The sequence below is a fragment of the Entelurus aequoreus genome, linkage group LG11 (assembly GCF_033978785.1).
Source record: "Entelurus aequoreus isolate RoL-2023_Sb linkage group LG11, RoL_Eaeq_v1.1, whole genome shotgun sequence".
NCBI classification, from domain to species: Eukaryota; Metazoa; Chordata; class Actinopteri; order Syngnathiformes; family Syngnathidae; genus Entelurus; species Entelurus aequoreus.
In genome coordinates, this window is record NC_084741.1 from 36,659,601 (window position 1) to 36,678,826 (window position 19,226).

Sequence of the window (19,226 nt, forward strand, 5' to 3'; positions counted from 1 at the left end):
CACGATGAGCAGCTTCCTAAAGACGAGCAGAGTGGAAGAAACAAGATGCCGATAGAGGTGACGGCGTTTAGTGTTGGAGCTGCACTTCTCTTGCTGATGCTCACACTCACGCTCATTTTCTACAAGTCTGCTGCCAGAGACAATGGAAAAACACCAGGTAACGATTACCCTGATCAGAGGTTTCAAAACAAGCATGTATTTTTAAATGCTGAGATTTTTTTTTTAAAAATACTTTCCTATAGAGGAAATGTTTTTTAAAGGAAAAAATAAACCTGAAAAGAAAACCAAATAATGTCATTTTCTTTAACCCAAAACGTCAATGTTTTTATGGACAAAAAACTCAACACATTTTTTGTCGAAAATACCAAACAAATGTTATTTGTTGTATCACAAAATTTTAAGGACCATGCATTTTATTTTAAGAGTTGTATTTTTATTTGACTTATTTATTTATTTTCAACCAAAAAAAAAACAAAAAAAAGTATTGTACAGCAGAAGCACTGGAGGAAAAATAGATACATGTAAAATAAATATTACATATTAAAAATAATATTTTCTAATTTAGGTTTGTTTTGAATTTGTATGAAAAACACAACAAATACAACCCAAAAACTAAGAAAAATTAACAGGAGTTCAAAATGTGTTTTAGAGACACAAACATAGAAAAACAAATAGAAAGCATTTATCTACAACTTGTTCTTTATTTTATTTGATCCAAAATACTGTTTAAAGAAGTGATGTTTGTCTTGACTTAAAAAACAAACAAAAAACTCTTTAACACATTTTTTTAAATAAGTATGTAAGTATGTTTTTAAATAATAACTATAATGAAAATGAAAACAATAATACTTTTGGTTGTTTTTTGGGGTTACTAGGGTAACAAAGACTTTTGAAATACATACATGGGGCGGCGTGGCGAAGTTGGTAGAGTGGCCGTGTCAGCAATCAGAGGGTTGCGGGTTACTGGGGTTCAATCCCCACCTTCTACCATCCTAGTCACGTCCGTTGTGACCTTGGGCAAGACACTTCACCCTTGCTCCTGATGGCTGCTGGTTAGCGCCTTGCATGGCAGCTCCCGCCATCAGTGTGTGAATGTGTGTGTGAATGGGTGAATGTGGAAATACTGTCAAAGCGCTTTGAGTACCTTGAAGGTAGAAAAGCGCTATACAAGTATAACCCATTTATCATTTATAAGACATTATTATTCTGATTGACATCCTAAAGCAGTGGTCCCCAACCTTTTTGTAGCTGTGGACCGGTCAACGCTTGAAAATTTTCCCCACGGACCGGAGGGGCGGGGGGCGGTTATGGTATTTTTTTTAAAAAAATGTTTTTAATTTTGTCATAAAGAAATACAATCATGTGTGCTTACGGACTGTATCCCTGCAGACTGTATTGATCTATATTGATATATAATGTATATATTGTGTTTTTTATGTTGATTTAATGAAAAAAAAATATATATATATATATTTTATTAAAATAAAAATAAAAATGTAATTTCTTGTGCGGCCTGGTACCTGTGGTTGGGGACCACTGTCCTAAAGGGTTGATTGACCTAACAATAATTAAGTCCACTGTAAAGTATGAGTCTGAGATATGATACAAAATGTGTTAACCCACTAATTATTACAATACATGCATTTTATTTTAAACTCTTTATATTTTTTAAAATGTTATGACAGCCAAAGTTTATCAGCAGGACGTGTCTGCCGTAGATCTTTTTGCATTGTGTTGAGGAAAGTCTTCACAACTTTTTGTCCCCGAAATGTGCTGCAAAGGGATTATCTGACATGTGCCATACATCTATCGGACTAATGATAGTAATATAGTGAAAGTTATGAATCATTGTGATCATGCCCTCTTCCTCTTATTGTCTCTTTTCTGTCTCAAAGCTGCCTCTCACATTTGGCAGACCCTGCGTCGGATTCTTCGACCTTCTTCTTCTTCACTTTGCTCCATCCCAAGTCCTCCAAGCCACTTTCTAATTGGCAACATGATGGAGTTGACCCACGACCATCTGCCCATTCACCTCACCCGTCTGGCAGAGCGTTACGGGGACATCTACCAGCTTAAGTGCGGCAACACTCGTAAGGGTCGACGCCTTTGCATTTTTTGATGCAGCAAATAGCGAGTGTAACAAAGTATTGTTTTGTTTTCCAGGCATGGTGGTTCTAAATAGCAGTAAGGTCATAAGGGAAGCACTGGTCAAGAAATGGTCCGACTTTGCAGGAAGGCCCATTTCATTCACAGGTGAATCAGTCAAAAGATATTTCCTTGTAAAAATATAGATATATATTTACTGTGACGCTTGTGTGTCCATCAGGGGATATCGTCTCTGGTGGCGGGCGCTCCATCTCTCTGGGGGACTACAATGACGAGTGGAGGGCCCATCGACGTCTGGTGCACGGCGCTTTGCTGCGATGTTGCCAGCACTCTTTGCATGAAGTGATTGAGAAGCAGGCAGCACACCTCTGCAAGGTAATTGCAACGGAACAAGAAAAATGTTTAGACCAGTGATTGGGGACGGCGTGGCGAAGTTGGTAGAGTGGCCGTGACAGCAATCGGACGGTTGCTGGTTACTGGGGTTCAATCCCCACCTTCTACCATCCTAGTCACGTCCGTTGTGTCCTTGGGCAAGACACTTCACCCTTGCCCCTGATGGCTGCTGGTTAGCGCCTTGCATGGCAGCTCCCGCCATCAGTGTGTGAATGTGTGTGTGAATGGGTGAATGTGGAAATACTGTCAAAGCGCTTTGAGTACCTTGAAGGTAGAAAAGCGCTATACAAGTATAACCCATTTATCATTAATATTATTATTCTCAAAATGTGGTGGACTGCGGGCTCCATCTAGTGGTGTGCCAAAGAATTGATTAATTAAATATTCCAACACAGTGTTACTGTTCAAACTGTGTGCAATGTTACATTTGCCAAACATATTAAATATGCTTGTTATATACATTTTTTTTAATGAATACTCAAGCCTTCTACGCTACTGTATTTTAATGTTGGTCATTATGATGGTAGTTGGAAAACCAAGTTTTTTCCTGAGATGGCACTTGGTGAGAAATGTTTCAGAACCACAGGTTTTGATGACTGTAGCTTCAAAGATGTATAGAGTGATGTTATGACTATATTTCTCCCCATAGGAAATAATGTAACCTTAAACTGTTGCCATTATAAAACCTTTATTTGGTGTATAAGAAATGTTTTAAGTAACATTGAAGCCTTCCTGACTGTCATACAAGTGTATGAATAAGCAAACCGCTGTACGACAAAACTCAATCAAACAAAAATGAAGTACAATAACAAAACCTTTGAAGTATTCCTGCAGTGTGCCATTTGTTTGCAAGCCCTTTTTATGCTAGTCATTAGCCATTGCTTTTAGCTACATGCTAATAATGTTGGGTAAAAGCATTTGTTTATGTAACGTAAATGCAGGTATTATAGCTGGGGCGGTTAACTAGAGCCAAAATTGTATATATATATATATATATATATATATATATATATATATATATATATATATATATATATATACACATCTATATACGCATATATATATATATATATATATATATATATATATATATATATATATATATATATATATATATATATATATATATATATATATATATATATATATATATATATATATATATATATATATATATATATATATATATATATATGCTTACTTGCTTATGGTAGTCCATCGTATCCGATGATGACTTCCACTTCTTCTATTGGTGAGTTTTGAGGTGACTAAAAAGTCCAATACGAGAGCCACATGGTCTATTGCAATGGGGGCATATGAAGTTAGTGTTTGTTGTGGTCTTGGCTACAGGGCCCATCTTCCTCCTCTGGCGTTTCCCTTCCCTCGCTGCGCTTCTCTCCTCTTCAAAATGTTGAAGGCCTGCATGGCACAGTTGCCTCCAGAGAGGGCGATCTGAGGCAGAGCTTTCCAGCTGTGTGTGCTGTATTCCACACCTCTTGAGAGTAATTTTCAGTTGGTCCTTGTATCTCCGCTTTTGGCCTCCTGCAGATCTCTGGCCATGATGAAGTTGTCCATACAGCAGTTGTCGCGGAAGTCTATCAACTGACATTCTGATGGTGTGGCCGGCCCATCACAACTGGTACTGGAGAAAAGTGGCCTCCATGCTCTTGGTACCAGTTTTACTCAGGACTTCCGTGTGTGGCACACGATCACGCCATGTCAGCCCAAGGATCCGCTGGAGACACTCGATGTGAAAGTTTTCCAGCTGTTGGATGTGGCGGCGATACAGGGTCCAAGCTTCACAGCCATATAATAGTGTGGAGACACAGATGGCTTGGTAGACTGCCACCTTGGTACGTATGCTGAGGTCTTTGTTCACATACACCCTCTTACGCAGTCTACCAAAGGAGGCTGAGGCAGACCTGATTCGATTTTGAACATCATTTTCCATGCTGCAGTTTTCGGAGAGGATGGTCCCAAGATATTTGAAGTCTGGGACTATTGCTAGGGGCTTGTCATCGATGTTAAAGACAGGTGATGGGGGTCGAGTTAGCGGAGGGGAGATCCACTGGCACAGTACTTCCGTCTTTACAGTGTTCACAGTGAGACCCAGTCTATTATAGGCCTTCACAGCAGCTGTTAGCGTCGCCTGCAGAGCCTCTGATGTATGTGCCACGAAGGCACAATCATCAGCATACTGTAATTCCACAATGTTCACAGTTTTGACCTTGGTAGCCGCCTGCAGCCTTCTGATGTTAAATAAGCTTCCATCCAGCATGTAATCCACCAGCACACCACTGCTTCCCTCAACTTGTTGAATAGTACAGGTGCAAGTACACAACCCTGTCTGACACCTGTAGATACCTTGAAAGGCCTAGACTCATGTCCTCCTGTTGTCACCTGAGCCATCATCCCCTCATGGAAACTTTGCAGGATGTTTACAAACTTCCGCGGGCAACCAACCCTGAGAAGGACCGCCCAGAGCAAGTCTCTGTTGACCGTATCAAAAGCCTTTGATAGGTCCACAAACGCCATGTATAAATCTTGATGTTGTTCCCGACACTTCTCTTGTAGCTGGCGTGTTGTAAAAATCATATCCACAGTGCTGCGATTTTTCCTGAAGCCACATTGAGACTCAGGCAACAGGTGTTCCGTTATGCTTTGTATGAGTCTTGACAGCATCACTTTGGCAAGAACCTTGCCGGCAGCAGACCGGAGGGATATTCCTCTACTATTGCCACAGACAGACTTCTCACCCTTCCCTTTATATATGGTCACAACATTTGCATCTCGCCATTGTTGGGGGACTGCGCCGCGCTTCCATATATCAGCAATATAGTGGAAAATTGCTCTGGTACAGAGATAGCCTCCCTGTTTAAGTATCTCTGCAGGGATGCCATCCGGGCCAGGGGTCTTGTTGTTCTTAAGTGACCTAATTGCAGCCAGGACTTCAGAGAAGGTTGGTGGAAGATCCAGTTCTTCAATAGTTGGGTAGCTGGGCAGCTCATCCAGCACTGCCAGATCAGGGGTGGCAGGTTGGTTTAAAAGTGTCTGGAAGTGTTCCGCCCATCTGTCCACAACTAGTTTCTGGTCCTTTATGAGGGTTGAGCCATCAGCCGACTTCACAGGTGAGAGAGAGGAGTTCCTGGGGCCATGGATGGTTTTCACAGCATTATAGAAGTTGTGCATGTCGTTCTTCACTGCAAAATGTTCAATTTCTTGAGCCTTGTCAGTCCACCAGTCATTTTTCAGTTTTCGTAGAACAGACTGTACCTCCTTCCTTGATGTTCTCCAGTGCTGCTTTAGCCTGACAGATGTAGGGTTGTTCAGGGCTGCGTTATGGGCCTTGTGCATGGTGTCCAGTATGGTTCTGATGGATTCGGAATTTTCGTCGAACCAGTCCTGATGCCTCCTACGGGGTCGATTTCCTGCAGCTTCCCTGCAATGGAGGATCGAAGGCTGTTCCGGGCCTCGTCTGCTTCAAGCCGGGCACAGTCCAACCGCTTCTTTCCAGTTTTTCGGAGACGAACAGGAGGACGTACTGACGCTCGCAACTTGGAGATAATCCTGCGGTGCTCAGTCCAGCAGTCAGCACCTCGCATTGCACGGGTGACGTGCACGTCTTTGGTGTCCTTGCGTCTCACGATGACGTAATCTAGCAGATGCCATTGCTTGGATCGTGGGTGCATCCAGGAAGCCTTGTGTTTATTTTTCTGTTGGAAGATTGTGTTGGTGATTGTCAGGTCATGCTCAGCACAGAGACTGAGTAGCCTCATGCCATTGCTGTTGACCTTCCCGATACCATGCTTCCCAATCACTCCTTTCCATATGAGGTGGTTTTTCCCGACTCTTGCATTAAAATCACCAAGCAGGAGGATTTTGTCACTGCTAGGGATGCACTGTAGGGCCTCAACTAGTTCCTGGTAGAAACGGTCCTTTGCCTCATTCTGGGATGGTAAAGTTGGCGCATAGGCACTGAGAAGAGTTGCGTAGCGGTGTTTTGCAAGGGGAATACGGACATACATGAGTCTTTCACTTATGCCGGTAGGTGTTTCAGTGAAACTGGGTAGCAGGCTGTTTTTTATTGCCAAACCAACACCATGGTGATGCGGACCTTCTGTAGGGTAACCCTTCCAGAAAAAGGTATAACCCTGGCCTTCTTCCTTTAGGGATCCCTCATCCAGAAGTCTGGTCTCACTCAAGGCGGCGATGTCAATTCCATAACGTCTGAGCTCAGCAGCAACAAGCGCAGTTCTTCTTTGCGGCCTGTCAGGGTTGTTGTCCAGGAGGGTTCTAATGTTCCATGTAGCCAATTTCAGGGGAACTTGTTTATTTTTTGTTTTTCGACCGCGGTAGTGGAATGTCCCGGTAGGTGCGGTATCCTACCCGGGGTGTGAAGAGTGGGCAATGTTTAGGCCACCTTTTCTAGGCCTTCCCCCAACTTTGGGGTGAGCAGTGTGGCTCCTAAATAGGGCTGCTCAGTCATATAGGGGTCTGCCGAAATCAGCTGCCACTCAATTCCCAGCTGATAGCGACCATTATAGACCTGTATCGCTGACGTGCAGGGATCTAACTAGAAGCTCCCAGTTCATTCTAACCTGCCCCCGTTATCAGACATCCTGACGCCGTCAGACTTTGTGCTTCAGAATCCAATTGCTGTTCTGGATCCACCAAGGTCAGAAGCAGAGACCTGTGCGGTGATTTGTTTTAAGTGCCTCTGGGGGTGCACAGTTCCCAGCCGCACTATCTTCGCCACAAAGAGATGGAGCCTAGTGGCAAGGGGGAAACCCAGGACAACCAGCACCTCTTCATAGCTGCAGGAGGCCGCCGGGACCCTCAGTCTGTCGTGGCCCGCCTACGTGTGCCTCCATCATAGTGCTTTTCTCTCAGGGTGTGCTCCCCTAGCCCTTGTCTTCCTGGACTTACCCGCAAGGCAGCGGGTCGATCCCCTACCTTTTAGCCTGAAGCCGCGAGACTCCAGTTACCGTGTGCTGCCACGAGGAGGCAAGGTGGGGTCTTGGTGAAGGAGAGGCTATGTACTGACCTCGGAAGGCTTACGCACTCGGCTTCCTTTACCCAGCTGGGTCGGTCAGCGGCAGGAGCTATGCGTCACATGCATGCATCCCTAAATGCAACGTCTCTCTAGCATGCTGCACTAGACGCATCACTACACCCTGCGAGCCAGGCCCGCTAGCACACTATATATATATATATATATATATATATATATATATATATATATATATATATATATATATATATATATATATATATATATATATATATATATATATATACATATATATATATATATATATACATACATACATACACACATATATACACATACGCATATACACACACACACATACATACATATAAACACATATACTGTATATACATACACACACACAAACACACGTATATGTATACATATATACACGTACATATATACATACACACACAGATATATAAACACATATATATACTGTATATCTATATGTATATATATATACACACACACATATACATATACACACACATATTTACACAAATATATACACACGTTTGTGCGTATGTGCGATAATAGAATTGTTTTAAAACGAGTTACTAATTTGGCTGCTGACGTAGGCAGTAACATATTGCGTAATTGTCGGTTGTATTATTTTGTCACAATTAATATTAGCCTACTTGTTAATTTACTGTTAATATGTGGTTACGTTCTACTGTAACATGGTTCTATCTACACTTCTGTCAAAATATAACAAGCATTTTTTCGTCAGTTGTTTGGAAATGTTACATTAGTTTTGGGTGATAATACAAATTTGGGTATAAAGTAGATCCAATACCAAGTAGTTATAGGGGCAGTATTGATCATACACATACATACACATACCAATAATCAACTGATCTTGAAAGTGTAAAGTATCAATATCAATTGACACTTTACACTTTCAAGATCAATTGATTATTACATTTTGAATCATGAATATGATCAGACAAAACCACAGGATGGCAGTGTAACAGTATGAATAAAATATTGTAATTATGTTCTACTATTGGCTGTGATTTAAATATTTTTGTGGTTTTGCCCTTAAAGTCCTGCTGTGTACAATACCAAAAACAACATAGTTTGATAATAGAATGGCACCCACCTGTTCCCAATTAGCCTGTCCACCTGTGGGATGTTCCAAATAAGTGTTTGATGAGCATTCCTCAACTTTCTCAGTCTTTTTTGCCACTTGTGCCAGCTTTTTGGAAAAATGTTGCAGGCATCAAATTCCAAATAAGCTAATATTTGCCAGAAATAACTAAGTTTACCAGTTAGAACATTAAATATCTTGTTTTTGCAGTCTATTCAATTGAATATAGGTTGAAAAGAATATCCAAAATCATTGCATTCTGTTTTTATGTACCATTTACACAACGTGCCAACTTCACTGGTTTTGGGTTTTGTATGTTCTCATAGCAAACTGCTCAGTCACGCACTCATTTCACACCAGCAGATGAGTGAAAAGTTGCAGGTACTGCCATCTTGTGGAGCTAATAAAAAAACTACATCTGGAGGTTGCCTACAGCCACGGCTGCCATGTTCAAAAGGTGGCTGTATCAGAAATTAATTGAATAGAAGCCTTAACTGGCACATTTACAGTAATAGAGTAATTAGGTATGTTGCTTATATTGCACTGAGCAGGCAGACCCTGTAAAACGCGTCGCAATAAATTAATTTCCTGGATTTATGTTTATTTTTTTTATTTTTTTTTTAAAAGGATGTGTTGATGTTTTTTGAATAGTTTGAGCTTTTATCGCAATAGATGAATTAGAGCAGTGGTCCCCAACCTTTTTGTACTTGCGGACCGGTCAACGCTTGAAAATTTGTCCCACGGACCGGGAAAGGGGGGGGGTTATGGGTTTTGTTTTGTTTTTTTGTCATAAAGAAATACAATCATATGTGCTTACGGACTGTATCCCTGCAGACTGTATTGATTTATAATGATATATAATGTATATATTGTGTTTTTTATGTTGATTTAATTTTAAAAAATTATATATGTATATATATTTTTTATTTTTTATTTTATTTATTTTTTTTTTCTTGTGCGGCCGCGGCCCGGTACCAATCGGTCCACGGACCGGTGGTTGGGGACCACTGAATTAGAAGACTGAACATGTTTTTACAGGTTATTAATGACTGTGTAGGTATGACAATATGAACATGGGACAAAATGACAATATTGGGTCAACTGTACCAGACAACTTTAGGTAAGTTTATATATAAATGGTTGATTTATATAGGCTAGTAAGGTAAAGTTTTGTACCTGACAAGTTTCGGCTATCTTGCTTCTGCAGCCTTCATCAGAGGTGTCACGTGATGTTAGTGTGACGTCATCTGTGACGTGTTATATGGATTGTTCCATCCCACCTGAAGTGGTGGGATGACGGTGTCCCCTGGTGTGCGCCGGGGGTAGGGCGGGGCGTCCCCTGTCGTCTGGATGTCTACCAAACGGCCGGGTGCGGCCCTGCAGGACTGTGTCCCAGGTGTGGGATAGTTGGTAGGCTCTTTCGTCCCTGTTGACAGTCTTTGGGGCCCGCTTCCTGATTTCAACCGCCTCTTTGATCCACCGATGGAATTTGTTGCTTTCCATTCTAATGGCCTTGGCTGCCTCCCAGTTCATTAGATGGTTTAGGTAAGAGCAGGCAGTGTAGCGGTACAGTGGGAAAAGGAGACGGCACGAAGGCAGGGACGTTGTTAGCTTGCAGCGTGTTTATTCACATAAATAAATGAAGTGTGTGACTAATCCAAATGTATACGGTGTGACTATGTGTAGTGATTACCGTATTTTTCGGAGTATAAGTCGCACCGGCCGAAAATGCAAAAATCAAGAAGGAAAAAAACATATATAAGTCGCACTGGAGTATAAGTCACATTTTTTGTGGAAATTTATTTGATAAAACCCAACCCCAAGAATAAACATTTGAAAGGCAATTTAAAATAAATAAAGAATAGTGAACAACAGGCTGAATAAGTGTACGTTATATGACGCATAAATAACCAACTGAGAACGTGCCTGGTATGTTAATGTAACATATTATGGTAAGAGTCATTCAAATAACTATAACATAAAGAACATGCTATACGTTTACCAATCTATCTGTCACTCCTAATCGCTAAATCCCATGTAATCGTATACGTCTAGTCTCTTACGTGAATGAGCTAAATAATATTATTTGATATTTTACGGTAATGTGTTAATAATTTCACACATAAGTCGCTCCTGAGTATAAGTCGCACCCCCGGCCAAACTATGAAAGAAACTGCCACTTATAGTCCGAAAAATACGGTATATGTGAAGTGTTACCGGGTGGTGTTGAAGGTTTGGTTGAGATCGGTGCAGAAGTCCAGAAAGGGCAAGGCAGGCTCAGAGGTCTAGGGTCAGGCAGGAGGTCAGGTGCTGGAGCGAGGCGTCGTTGTCCGGGTGCAGGCGTGAAGTCAAGATCCAGTAAGGCAGCAGGATGTCCAGGGGGGATCCGGGGAGACGAGACACACAGCTCGAAATCAGGGGATGACGAAGGGCTGCTGGATGAAGACACAGGACAAGACACAAAGAGCACAACGGAGAGGAAACACAACGAGCGAGGAAGCACATAGGCAAGGAAGCTAGAGACGTGTAAGGCTTACTGTACTGGTAAAAGTAGCTACGTTCTGGCACTGGAACGCAGGACGCGCTGGCTTATGAAGGCAGGGGTCTCATCAGCGTCAGGTGTGTTGGTTGAAGAGTGAGTGCGCAGAGGCGCGGCTGCTGCAGGAGAGGAACGCCGGGGGGCATGGCCCGAGGTACGTTTAGCGGAGCGCACAGCAGAGTGAGGGGCGGCAGGTGTTTGCACCGTAACAGGCAACACATGTTTAGACGCTGATTTACTACAATGCCAAGGTAGTCGTGTAAATGTACGTGTATTCTACATTTAGCAACTGCCAGAAATACCTGCAAATGTCTGGTATCACATACAATCGTCTATGTATCGTAAGTGCAGGTTCTGATGGACTACCAAGGCAGTGCTGTTGATCTGTCTGAGGACTTCACAGTGGCAGCCAGTAATGTGATCACCACTCTGACTTTTGGGAAAGAAGTGAGTATCATTTAGTAGATGTTTGTGTGAATCAGTCATAATTGTATATCATGGCATTTTAGTACGACAAAAGTTCTCCGGAGCTGCAAGAGTTACACAAGTGTCTGAATGAGATCGTCGCTCTGTGGGGATCTGCTTGGATATCAGCCCTGGACTCATTCCCTTTGCTTCGAGTCAGTAAAACTTGATCTCATAATAAACCAAACAAAACGTAATATACCGGCAGTTACTAACAACTGAATGTTTCCCCAACCAAGATATTCCCCAACCCTGTTTTCTCTCGTCTCATGAAAGAGGTGACCAAGCGAGATGACATCATAAGAAAACACCTCAACCACTACAAGGTCAGTACAGTGGTCCCTCGTTTATCACTGTTAATTCTTTCTGGATATGACCACAAGAAAGTAAGAATCATTAATTGTGAAGCAAATATTTTCCTAGCTAGAGCATAAAAACCTGTTTACGACCCTCTAAATAAGTTTTTTTTAACATTATGAGAGCCCTTTAGACATGAACTAACACCCTTTAGCCACCTTTACATTCTTTTAATCCTAAATGTTAATGCCACCTGAGGCTGAGCCAATCAGTGACCACGATACTGAACAGCGCACTCTGATTGGTTTGGTCTCCTCTAGTGGCCAATACTATTGTAGTAATGACAGTTAAAGTACCAATGATTGTCACGCACACACTAGGTGTGGCGAAATTATCCTCTGCATTTGACCCATCCCCTTGTTCACCCCCTGGGAGGTGAGGGGAGCAGTGGGCAGCACCGGTGGCCGCGTCCGGGAATCATTTTTGGTGATTTAACCCCCAATTCCAACCCTTGATGCTGAGTGCCAAGCATCATTTCTATAGTCTTTGGTATGACTCGGCCGGGGTTTGAACTCACAACCAGGGCGGACACTCTAACCACTAAGCCACTGAGTGGGTTCAGTTTATTTAGTCATGTTTATGCTTGAAAATGCTTAATTTAGGACTAAAAAAATTTAGAATATGCTTTAAAAAATTAAAACTGTATTAACTACTAGAGATAAAACCGAGCTTGATACCAATGATTCCAATGGTCATACTTTGGCCACGCAATGGCTTTTGGACACAACTAATATACAGATACAACACAAAAAGCATATACACATTTTGAGGTATGTTTGGGATATATTAAAGAGGACAATATAATACACACACACATAAACCTAAATATAAACCTAAAATAGGGACTGCCTTAGTAGTAAATTTTGCATTTCTTATTGATGCGGCACAGATGATTTTAATATCACATGACTTAATCCAACCGCTTTTCTCGAACAGTCCTCCAAATGTATCAAATTATTGATATCAGGAGGCCCTTTTCCACCAAAAGCTGAACTTTTGGTTCCTGGAACCTCTGGTTCTTGGATCTATAGGTTCCTGTAGAAGTGTGTGGTTTGTGTTTCCACAGCATTTCACAGTTCAGGGTAGTTTATACAAATCAGGCTGATGGCGTATGGAGGAGTGTTTTACTATATTTCATGTAAATAAACACTCAATATTAGTAGTAGTCCATAGTTCATTGAAAGTCTTTATTTTAAAAATGTGCACAGTATGCAAATAAATGTAATTCACAAAGGCAATGTTTTTGAAATCACAATATGCGATACTAAATTTGTGTTTTTAATATTCATTTATAATTTATTATTATATAGTCATCAAAATTAAGAAATTAAAATATTAACAATATATACACATTTATTTTGATTGTACTAGAGAAATAATTGAACTGTTCCAAGATATTCAAATTTTTCAAGATGCGTATGAAGTTTATTGATAGTGAGTCCATGCACCATCCCAGATTAGAGACTAAATCAGGGGTGTCCAGACTGCGGCCTCGGGGCCAATTCAGGCCCGCGGCCTTTTTTCTTTTTTATTGGTCCTCAACTGATTGTAAAAGTTAAATGAATTCATTATTATTGAGATATGGTGTTAGTAGTGCTGACAAACGATTAATCTTTTTAAGCCGATTAATCACACATTTGAATTTAGATTAATCACAATTATTACTACTTGTATGAATTGCTTGCATAATTTCAATTAACTTACAAAAGACCCCAATGTTTGGACCTAAATGCAATTGTATCGTTAGAATAGATTAGATGGTAAAGGAGCATCCATCCAACCATTTTCTACCGCTTGCATGTGCAGTCCAAATTGGTTGCATAACATACTGTGTATATACACAAGATGAATGTAATATTTTTCATGACTAATTGCATGAGTTATGTCATGATATACATGACAGTTTTGGCTGTTTTTTGTGTTGTTTTCCTGTGTTAAGTATTACTTCCTGTCTCACGCTATTTTTGTTCCACTTCCTGTTTTGATGATGTCTCGTTTCTGAGCGGTGTTTACCGCACCCACTCCCGCTTATCTAGCTAATCAGTGGGCTCACTTGCCTCTGATCACTAATGAGCAGGGTTTTTCTGTGAGTGTCGCCTTCCTTGCGACACCGGTTTATTGCGACGAATGTCCATTTTGTGCCTTTTGGTCATTGAACCTCCTTATTGCCTGCGTGTCGCTTCCTATCTCTGCATCCTGGGGTCGCACCAACTACCACCATGCGAGTTCCTGACAAGCAAACTTGTTATTTTTGACAACTCTAGTTACATGTTCCACTCATTTCTTTTGACACCTATAAAACAAAGCTACCATGGATGTTTTGTTCAGCTAGCTATGCATATATTGACGTAGATTGGTTGGCTTTTAGCATCTCTATCGGACAAAAAGGTTTCAAGGTGCACCCCCCACCCCCCCTTTCTGAATGTGCAGGCCCAAGAGCAGAAACCAGAAGACACCATCACAGGCTACTTCCTGCAGGGCCTCGACAGCGAACATGGCGAGGTCATCCATCCATCACCTCATTCTTTTGAATAAGACATGTATGTCGTTGTATAAAGCACAAAGGATGTTGTGGTTGTTTGGCCCTCAGCTCCTGACAGACACTCATGTCCACATGGCCACCGTGGACCTTCTCATTGGGGGGACAGAGACCACGGCTGCCTGGCTCAACTGGACCATCGCTTTCCTCTTGCACCGTCCAGAGGCAAGTGGAATACAAATCTTCACTTACTGTACAAGTACTATACGGGTACTGTACCTTCTCCTACTTGCTGCTTCAGGTCCAGACTCAGGTCTATGAGGAGCTGTGCAGCGCACCAGAGGGTCACTACCCAAAATACAGCGAGAGGCACAATCTTCCCGTCCTGTGTGCCCTCATCAACGAGGTGCTCCGACTCAGGCCTGTTGCTCCTCTGGCGGTACCTCACAGAACAATCCGAGATAGCAGGTTAGTGACATTAAAGTTATTTACTGTATATTGTATTATTTTACCACTACACTGCAAAAACTGAAATCTAAGTAAAATTAAATATCTCAAATAAGGGTGATATTTGCTTATTTTCTGTCCGATAAGATAATTATGCTCACTAAGCAGATTTTATGTTAGAGTGTTTTACTTGTTTTAAGTGTTTTGGTCCTAAATGATCTCAGTAAGATATTACAGCTTGTTGCTGAGATTTTATGACCTATATTGAGTAAAACATGCTTGAAACTAGAATATCAAGTGTTGCAAAGCTATGCCATCAACACTCACAAGTATAAAACTGCTTTTTCAACGTAATAATTTCTTATTTCAAGCATGAAAAAAAAAATCATGACTTTGACACAATGTTGTCTCATAATTAAAACGGATTTTCAATGAAACAATAGAAAATACGTAATCATAAAGTAGTACAGTTGGCACAGTACAGTAAACTGACAGTTAATATTTAAACATTTAACATGTGACATTTCTAACAATTTTGAACAGAAATAGTTTATGCACATTAACATGAATTCTTCAAAATTACAATTGAAAAATTTTTGGCCGGGGGCCAGCCTGCATATATACGTATATGTATTAATATATATACATATATATATATATATATATATATATATATATATATATATATATATATATATATATATATATATATATATATATATATATATATATATATATATATATATATATATATATTCCTCGCGCACTAATTGACTGAAAGAGCACGCACTTGGCGCGATGATGTCATGTTATGGATGGGAAAATGCATTTTTAGACAATATGTTTTGCCTGAGCGGCTAGTAGACCCCGAGAGTAACAAGCGGTTGCCTTGTTGCCTTTCCATTAAGAAAAACAAAAATTTGTTTTTAGTGTAAGTTTGCTGGTTTCAAGAAATGTAATGCCGAGCGCATATTATTATGTCGAGATAATGGCACTAGCATTTACTTCATTTAAGAATATTTTTGAACATATTGAGCAAAAAGGTCTCTTCTTTTTTTTTTTCTACCAAGAAAAGTGCACTTGTTATTAGTGAGAATATACTTATTTTAAGGTATTTTTGGGTTCATTGAGGTTAGCTAATTTTACTTGTTTTGGAAAGTCTTGACAAGCCGAATTTTCTTGTTCTATTGGCAGATAATTTTGCTTAGTTCAAATAAAATACCCCTAAATTTTTTTTTTTTTTTTCTTGTTTTTGAACACTGACTTTTTGCAGTGTACTTTATCATGTACACCAGCATGATCTCATTAAATCCAATACAATATTGTTGTTGAGGGTGTATTCTAATATTTATCAGCTCATTTATGTACATGACTCTGAATACAATTGAAAACAGCTATCAGTACTCAACAACAACGAATATATTGTTGACAGGGTCAATCAAAATTGATCTTTTTGATCTCATTGGGTTGTATACACATTGAAGTGGTCAGTCGGTGTATGACTTACACCAGTGGTCCCCGACCACCGGTCCGTGGACCGGAATTAATTTATAAACTAACGCATTTTCTCCAACTTAACTTTCACCTGTCCCACTAAACACACCAATAAGCTTGTTTATAGATGTATATTACAACTCCTGATAGGAAGTCACCATTTGTTATAGTACATTAATGCACATTAATGAACATATAGCATTTTAATGTGCCAGATTGTAGCCAAAATCTAATTGCCATCTGCAGGGTCATTGTATATAGCAGGGGTTCTTAACCTGTTTGACCTCAAGACCCAACTTTTCCACTACAGAGGGACCACTAAATAAATAAATGATAAATGGTTTATACTTGTATAGCGCTTTTCTACCTTCAAGGTACTCAAAGCGCTTTGACAGTATTTCCACATTTACACATTCACACACACATTCACACACTTGATGCCATGCAAGGCGCTAACCAGCAGCCATCAGAGGCAAAGGGTGAAGTGTCTTGCCCAAGGACACAACGGACGTGACTAGGAAGGTAGAAGGTGGGAATTGAACCCCAGTAACCAGCAACACTCCGATTGCTGGCACAGCCACTCTACCAACTTCGCCACGCTGTCCCTCTCCAATATTAACACTAAATTAGTAAGCTTACTCTTGATTTTAATCATATTCTATAAAAACAAAATATCTAACCTACTTACAGTTTACTACCTTTTAAAATTATATAAAAGCATGTAATCACAAAGATCATATAATTAATTTAACAAATAAACCTTAGGCTAAGGTTAGGCTGATTAGACAAAATACATTTACAAACAATATATAATATGTTGTGCTAAAATAAATTAACTAAATTAATAATAAATATGCAGCTGAGATAGGCTCGAGCACCCCCCGCGATCCCGAAAGGGACAAGCGGTAGAAAATGGATGGATGGATGGATCGATGTTTCTTAACTAAACTGTCAATAAAATTAAAGTGCAAATGAAAATATAGCTTCACCACTTTAGTCATATTTTTTGCGCTTAAGAAATGCCTCTATGACATTAGTGCCAGACTTCTTCTGTTTGTTTTATTTTGTCATTACTGCCACAAGTGGTGGAAAAGTGTATTGCAACTCAGTACCGACGTGGCCTATGTGTACCACAGGTGAAAAAAACAGATATATTAAATTCTAGGGGGCGCTCGCTGGCCCCTAAAATGGTTGGCCCTATGGTTAAGAAACACTGGTGCATAGTATATGCCATCAACGTGCCAAGGACCATCTCTTTGCAAAGAAACATGCTCAGGGCTCCCACTACTTCAGCATTGTAGTGAGTTCTCATTTTTTTGCTGTTTTTATCTGCCACACGTGGAAAACCGGTCCGTGAAAATAATGCATACATTAAACCGGTCCCTGGTGGAAAAAAGGTTGGGGACCCCTGACTTACACAATGTCAAACACAATCTACATTGAGGCATTAAATATCAAATTGAATGTAACTTATTGAAGGCAGTTTGGAAATTGCTTTGGAATTCTTGCATCACTTGGACTAGAACTGACCAATCCAAGTCCATGAGCACAAACTGATGAAACTTACTCGGCTGGGCGGCGAAACGTCTTCCAAGACAAACCAAGCAGTCCAGTTGCGATCGATTGAACGCCCTGAGATGACAGTGACCTGGATGAATGAGAACCTTCATCCACACTTGACATTTGAATGCAAAATAGCTGAAGGAAATTAACCTGGTTTTGGTTGAACTTCTGTGCTGGTCAGTCCAGTAGCACCACCCAGTGGACAAAAACTGAACTGGAACGAAAAATGCATTTTTATTTTTTTTTGGTAATTGTTTTGATGTTAGCAATCATAATTTAACATCTACCTTTTTACAGTAAGCATTAAAATGCCTGCTAAGATTTATTTTTATTTTATTTTATTTATTTTGTTTTAAAGGTTTTCCTATCATACATTGTTTATTAGCATCAGGTGGCCGACAGGAGCAATGTGCAGCTACGTCCAAACAAACATGATGCAAAACCACAAACACATAAACACCAGAAAACCCATGCAACAGGAAAAACAACACAACTTTGAGCAGTATCACAATTGCAAAATCAACAATAAATGCAAACAACACAACATAAAGCCGCAACACAACTTTCAGCCATAACACGAATGCAAAATATACTGCAAACGCAATAGCCACAACACAAAATCAGGATTGCAAAATCCACACCAAATGCAAACTCCACAACACAAACACTTGGTGCCACAACATGATTGCAAAAAGCTATTACAATTGCAAATGCCACAACACAACAACTTTCAGCCACAATAACGATTTAATGAACAAACTTGCAAAAGTACGTGAAAGAAAGATGTTGTGATTGATGGCACTTTCTTGTCCGCTGTCACTTTTGACATGTCCGTCACATTGCTTAATGCTGTTGTGTTGTGTGTGAAAGTTGTTGTGCTGCAGCCTTTCCAATTGTTATGACATTTCTCAGCCACCATAGAATCTGGCTATGTTTTCATTCAGACTTCAACCATCTTAAATTAAAATACATTGAAAAAAGGTCCTCTTTAAAGGGGAACGTCACTGTGTTTTAACTTTGCCAATCATTCACAATCCTTTTGTAAGACAAGAACATCACATGTTCAAAATAGGTGACTCAAAACAAGCGTTTTTCCATGTCTTTCTCGCCATCTCCCGGTGTAAGTTGAATGTCAATGTTGACCATCTTCCCGATTTATGGCAACAACTTTCTACTATCCATATCCATAATCTATAATTTACTTTTACTAACTTAGAGGCGATGCAGCAGCTCAGTATGT

At 40.3% G+C, this 19,226-nt stretch overlaps 2 protein-coding genes across 2 annotated transcripts in view; one reads left to right on the forward strand and one right to left on the reverse strand.

The window, feature by feature from the left end:
* The window catches only part of LOC133660055 (steroid 21-hydroxylase), a 21,642-nt gene continuing 2,416 nt past the window's right edge, over positions 1–19,226 (forward strand). Inside the window, exons 1-10 of the mRNA XM_062063141.1 lie at positions 1–157; positions 1,896–2,090; positions 2,164–2,253; positions 2,327–2,481; positions 11,533–11,628; positions 11,691–11,801; positions 11,886–11,972; positions 14,434–14,505; positions 14,594–14,707; positions 14,784–14,950. Coding sequence (XP_061919125.1) covers positions 46–157; positions 1,896–2,090; positions 2,164–2,253; positions 2,327–2,481; positions 11,533–11,628; positions 11,691–11,801; positions 11,886–11,972; positions 14,434–14,505; positions 14,594–14,707; positions 14,784–14,950 — 1,199 coding nt within the window. The 5' untranslated portion in view covers positions 1–45. The remainder of the gene's footprint in view (positions 158–1,895; positions 2,091–2,163; positions 2,254–2,326; positions 2,482–11,532; positions 11,629–11,690; positions 11,802–11,885; positions 11,973–14,433; positions 14,506–14,593; positions 14,708–14,783; positions 14,951–19,226) is intronic.
* si:ch211-40k21.5 (uncharacterized protein LOC100332117 homolog) overlaps positions 14,429–19,226 on the reverse strand; it is a 21,738-nt gene continuing 16,940 nt past the window's right edge. Inside the window, exons 4-6 of the mRNA XM_062063142.1 lie at positions 18,137–18,200; positions 17,991–18,055; positions 14,429–14,925 (exon numbers count right to left, since the gene is read on the reverse strand). Of these exons, the coding sequence (XP_061919126.1) occupies positions 14,899–14,925; positions 17,991–18,055; positions 18,137–18,200 (156 nt within the window). The 3' untranslated portion in view covers positions 14,429–14,898. The remainder of the gene's footprint in view (positions 14,926–17,990; positions 18,056–18,136; positions 18,201–19,226) is intronic.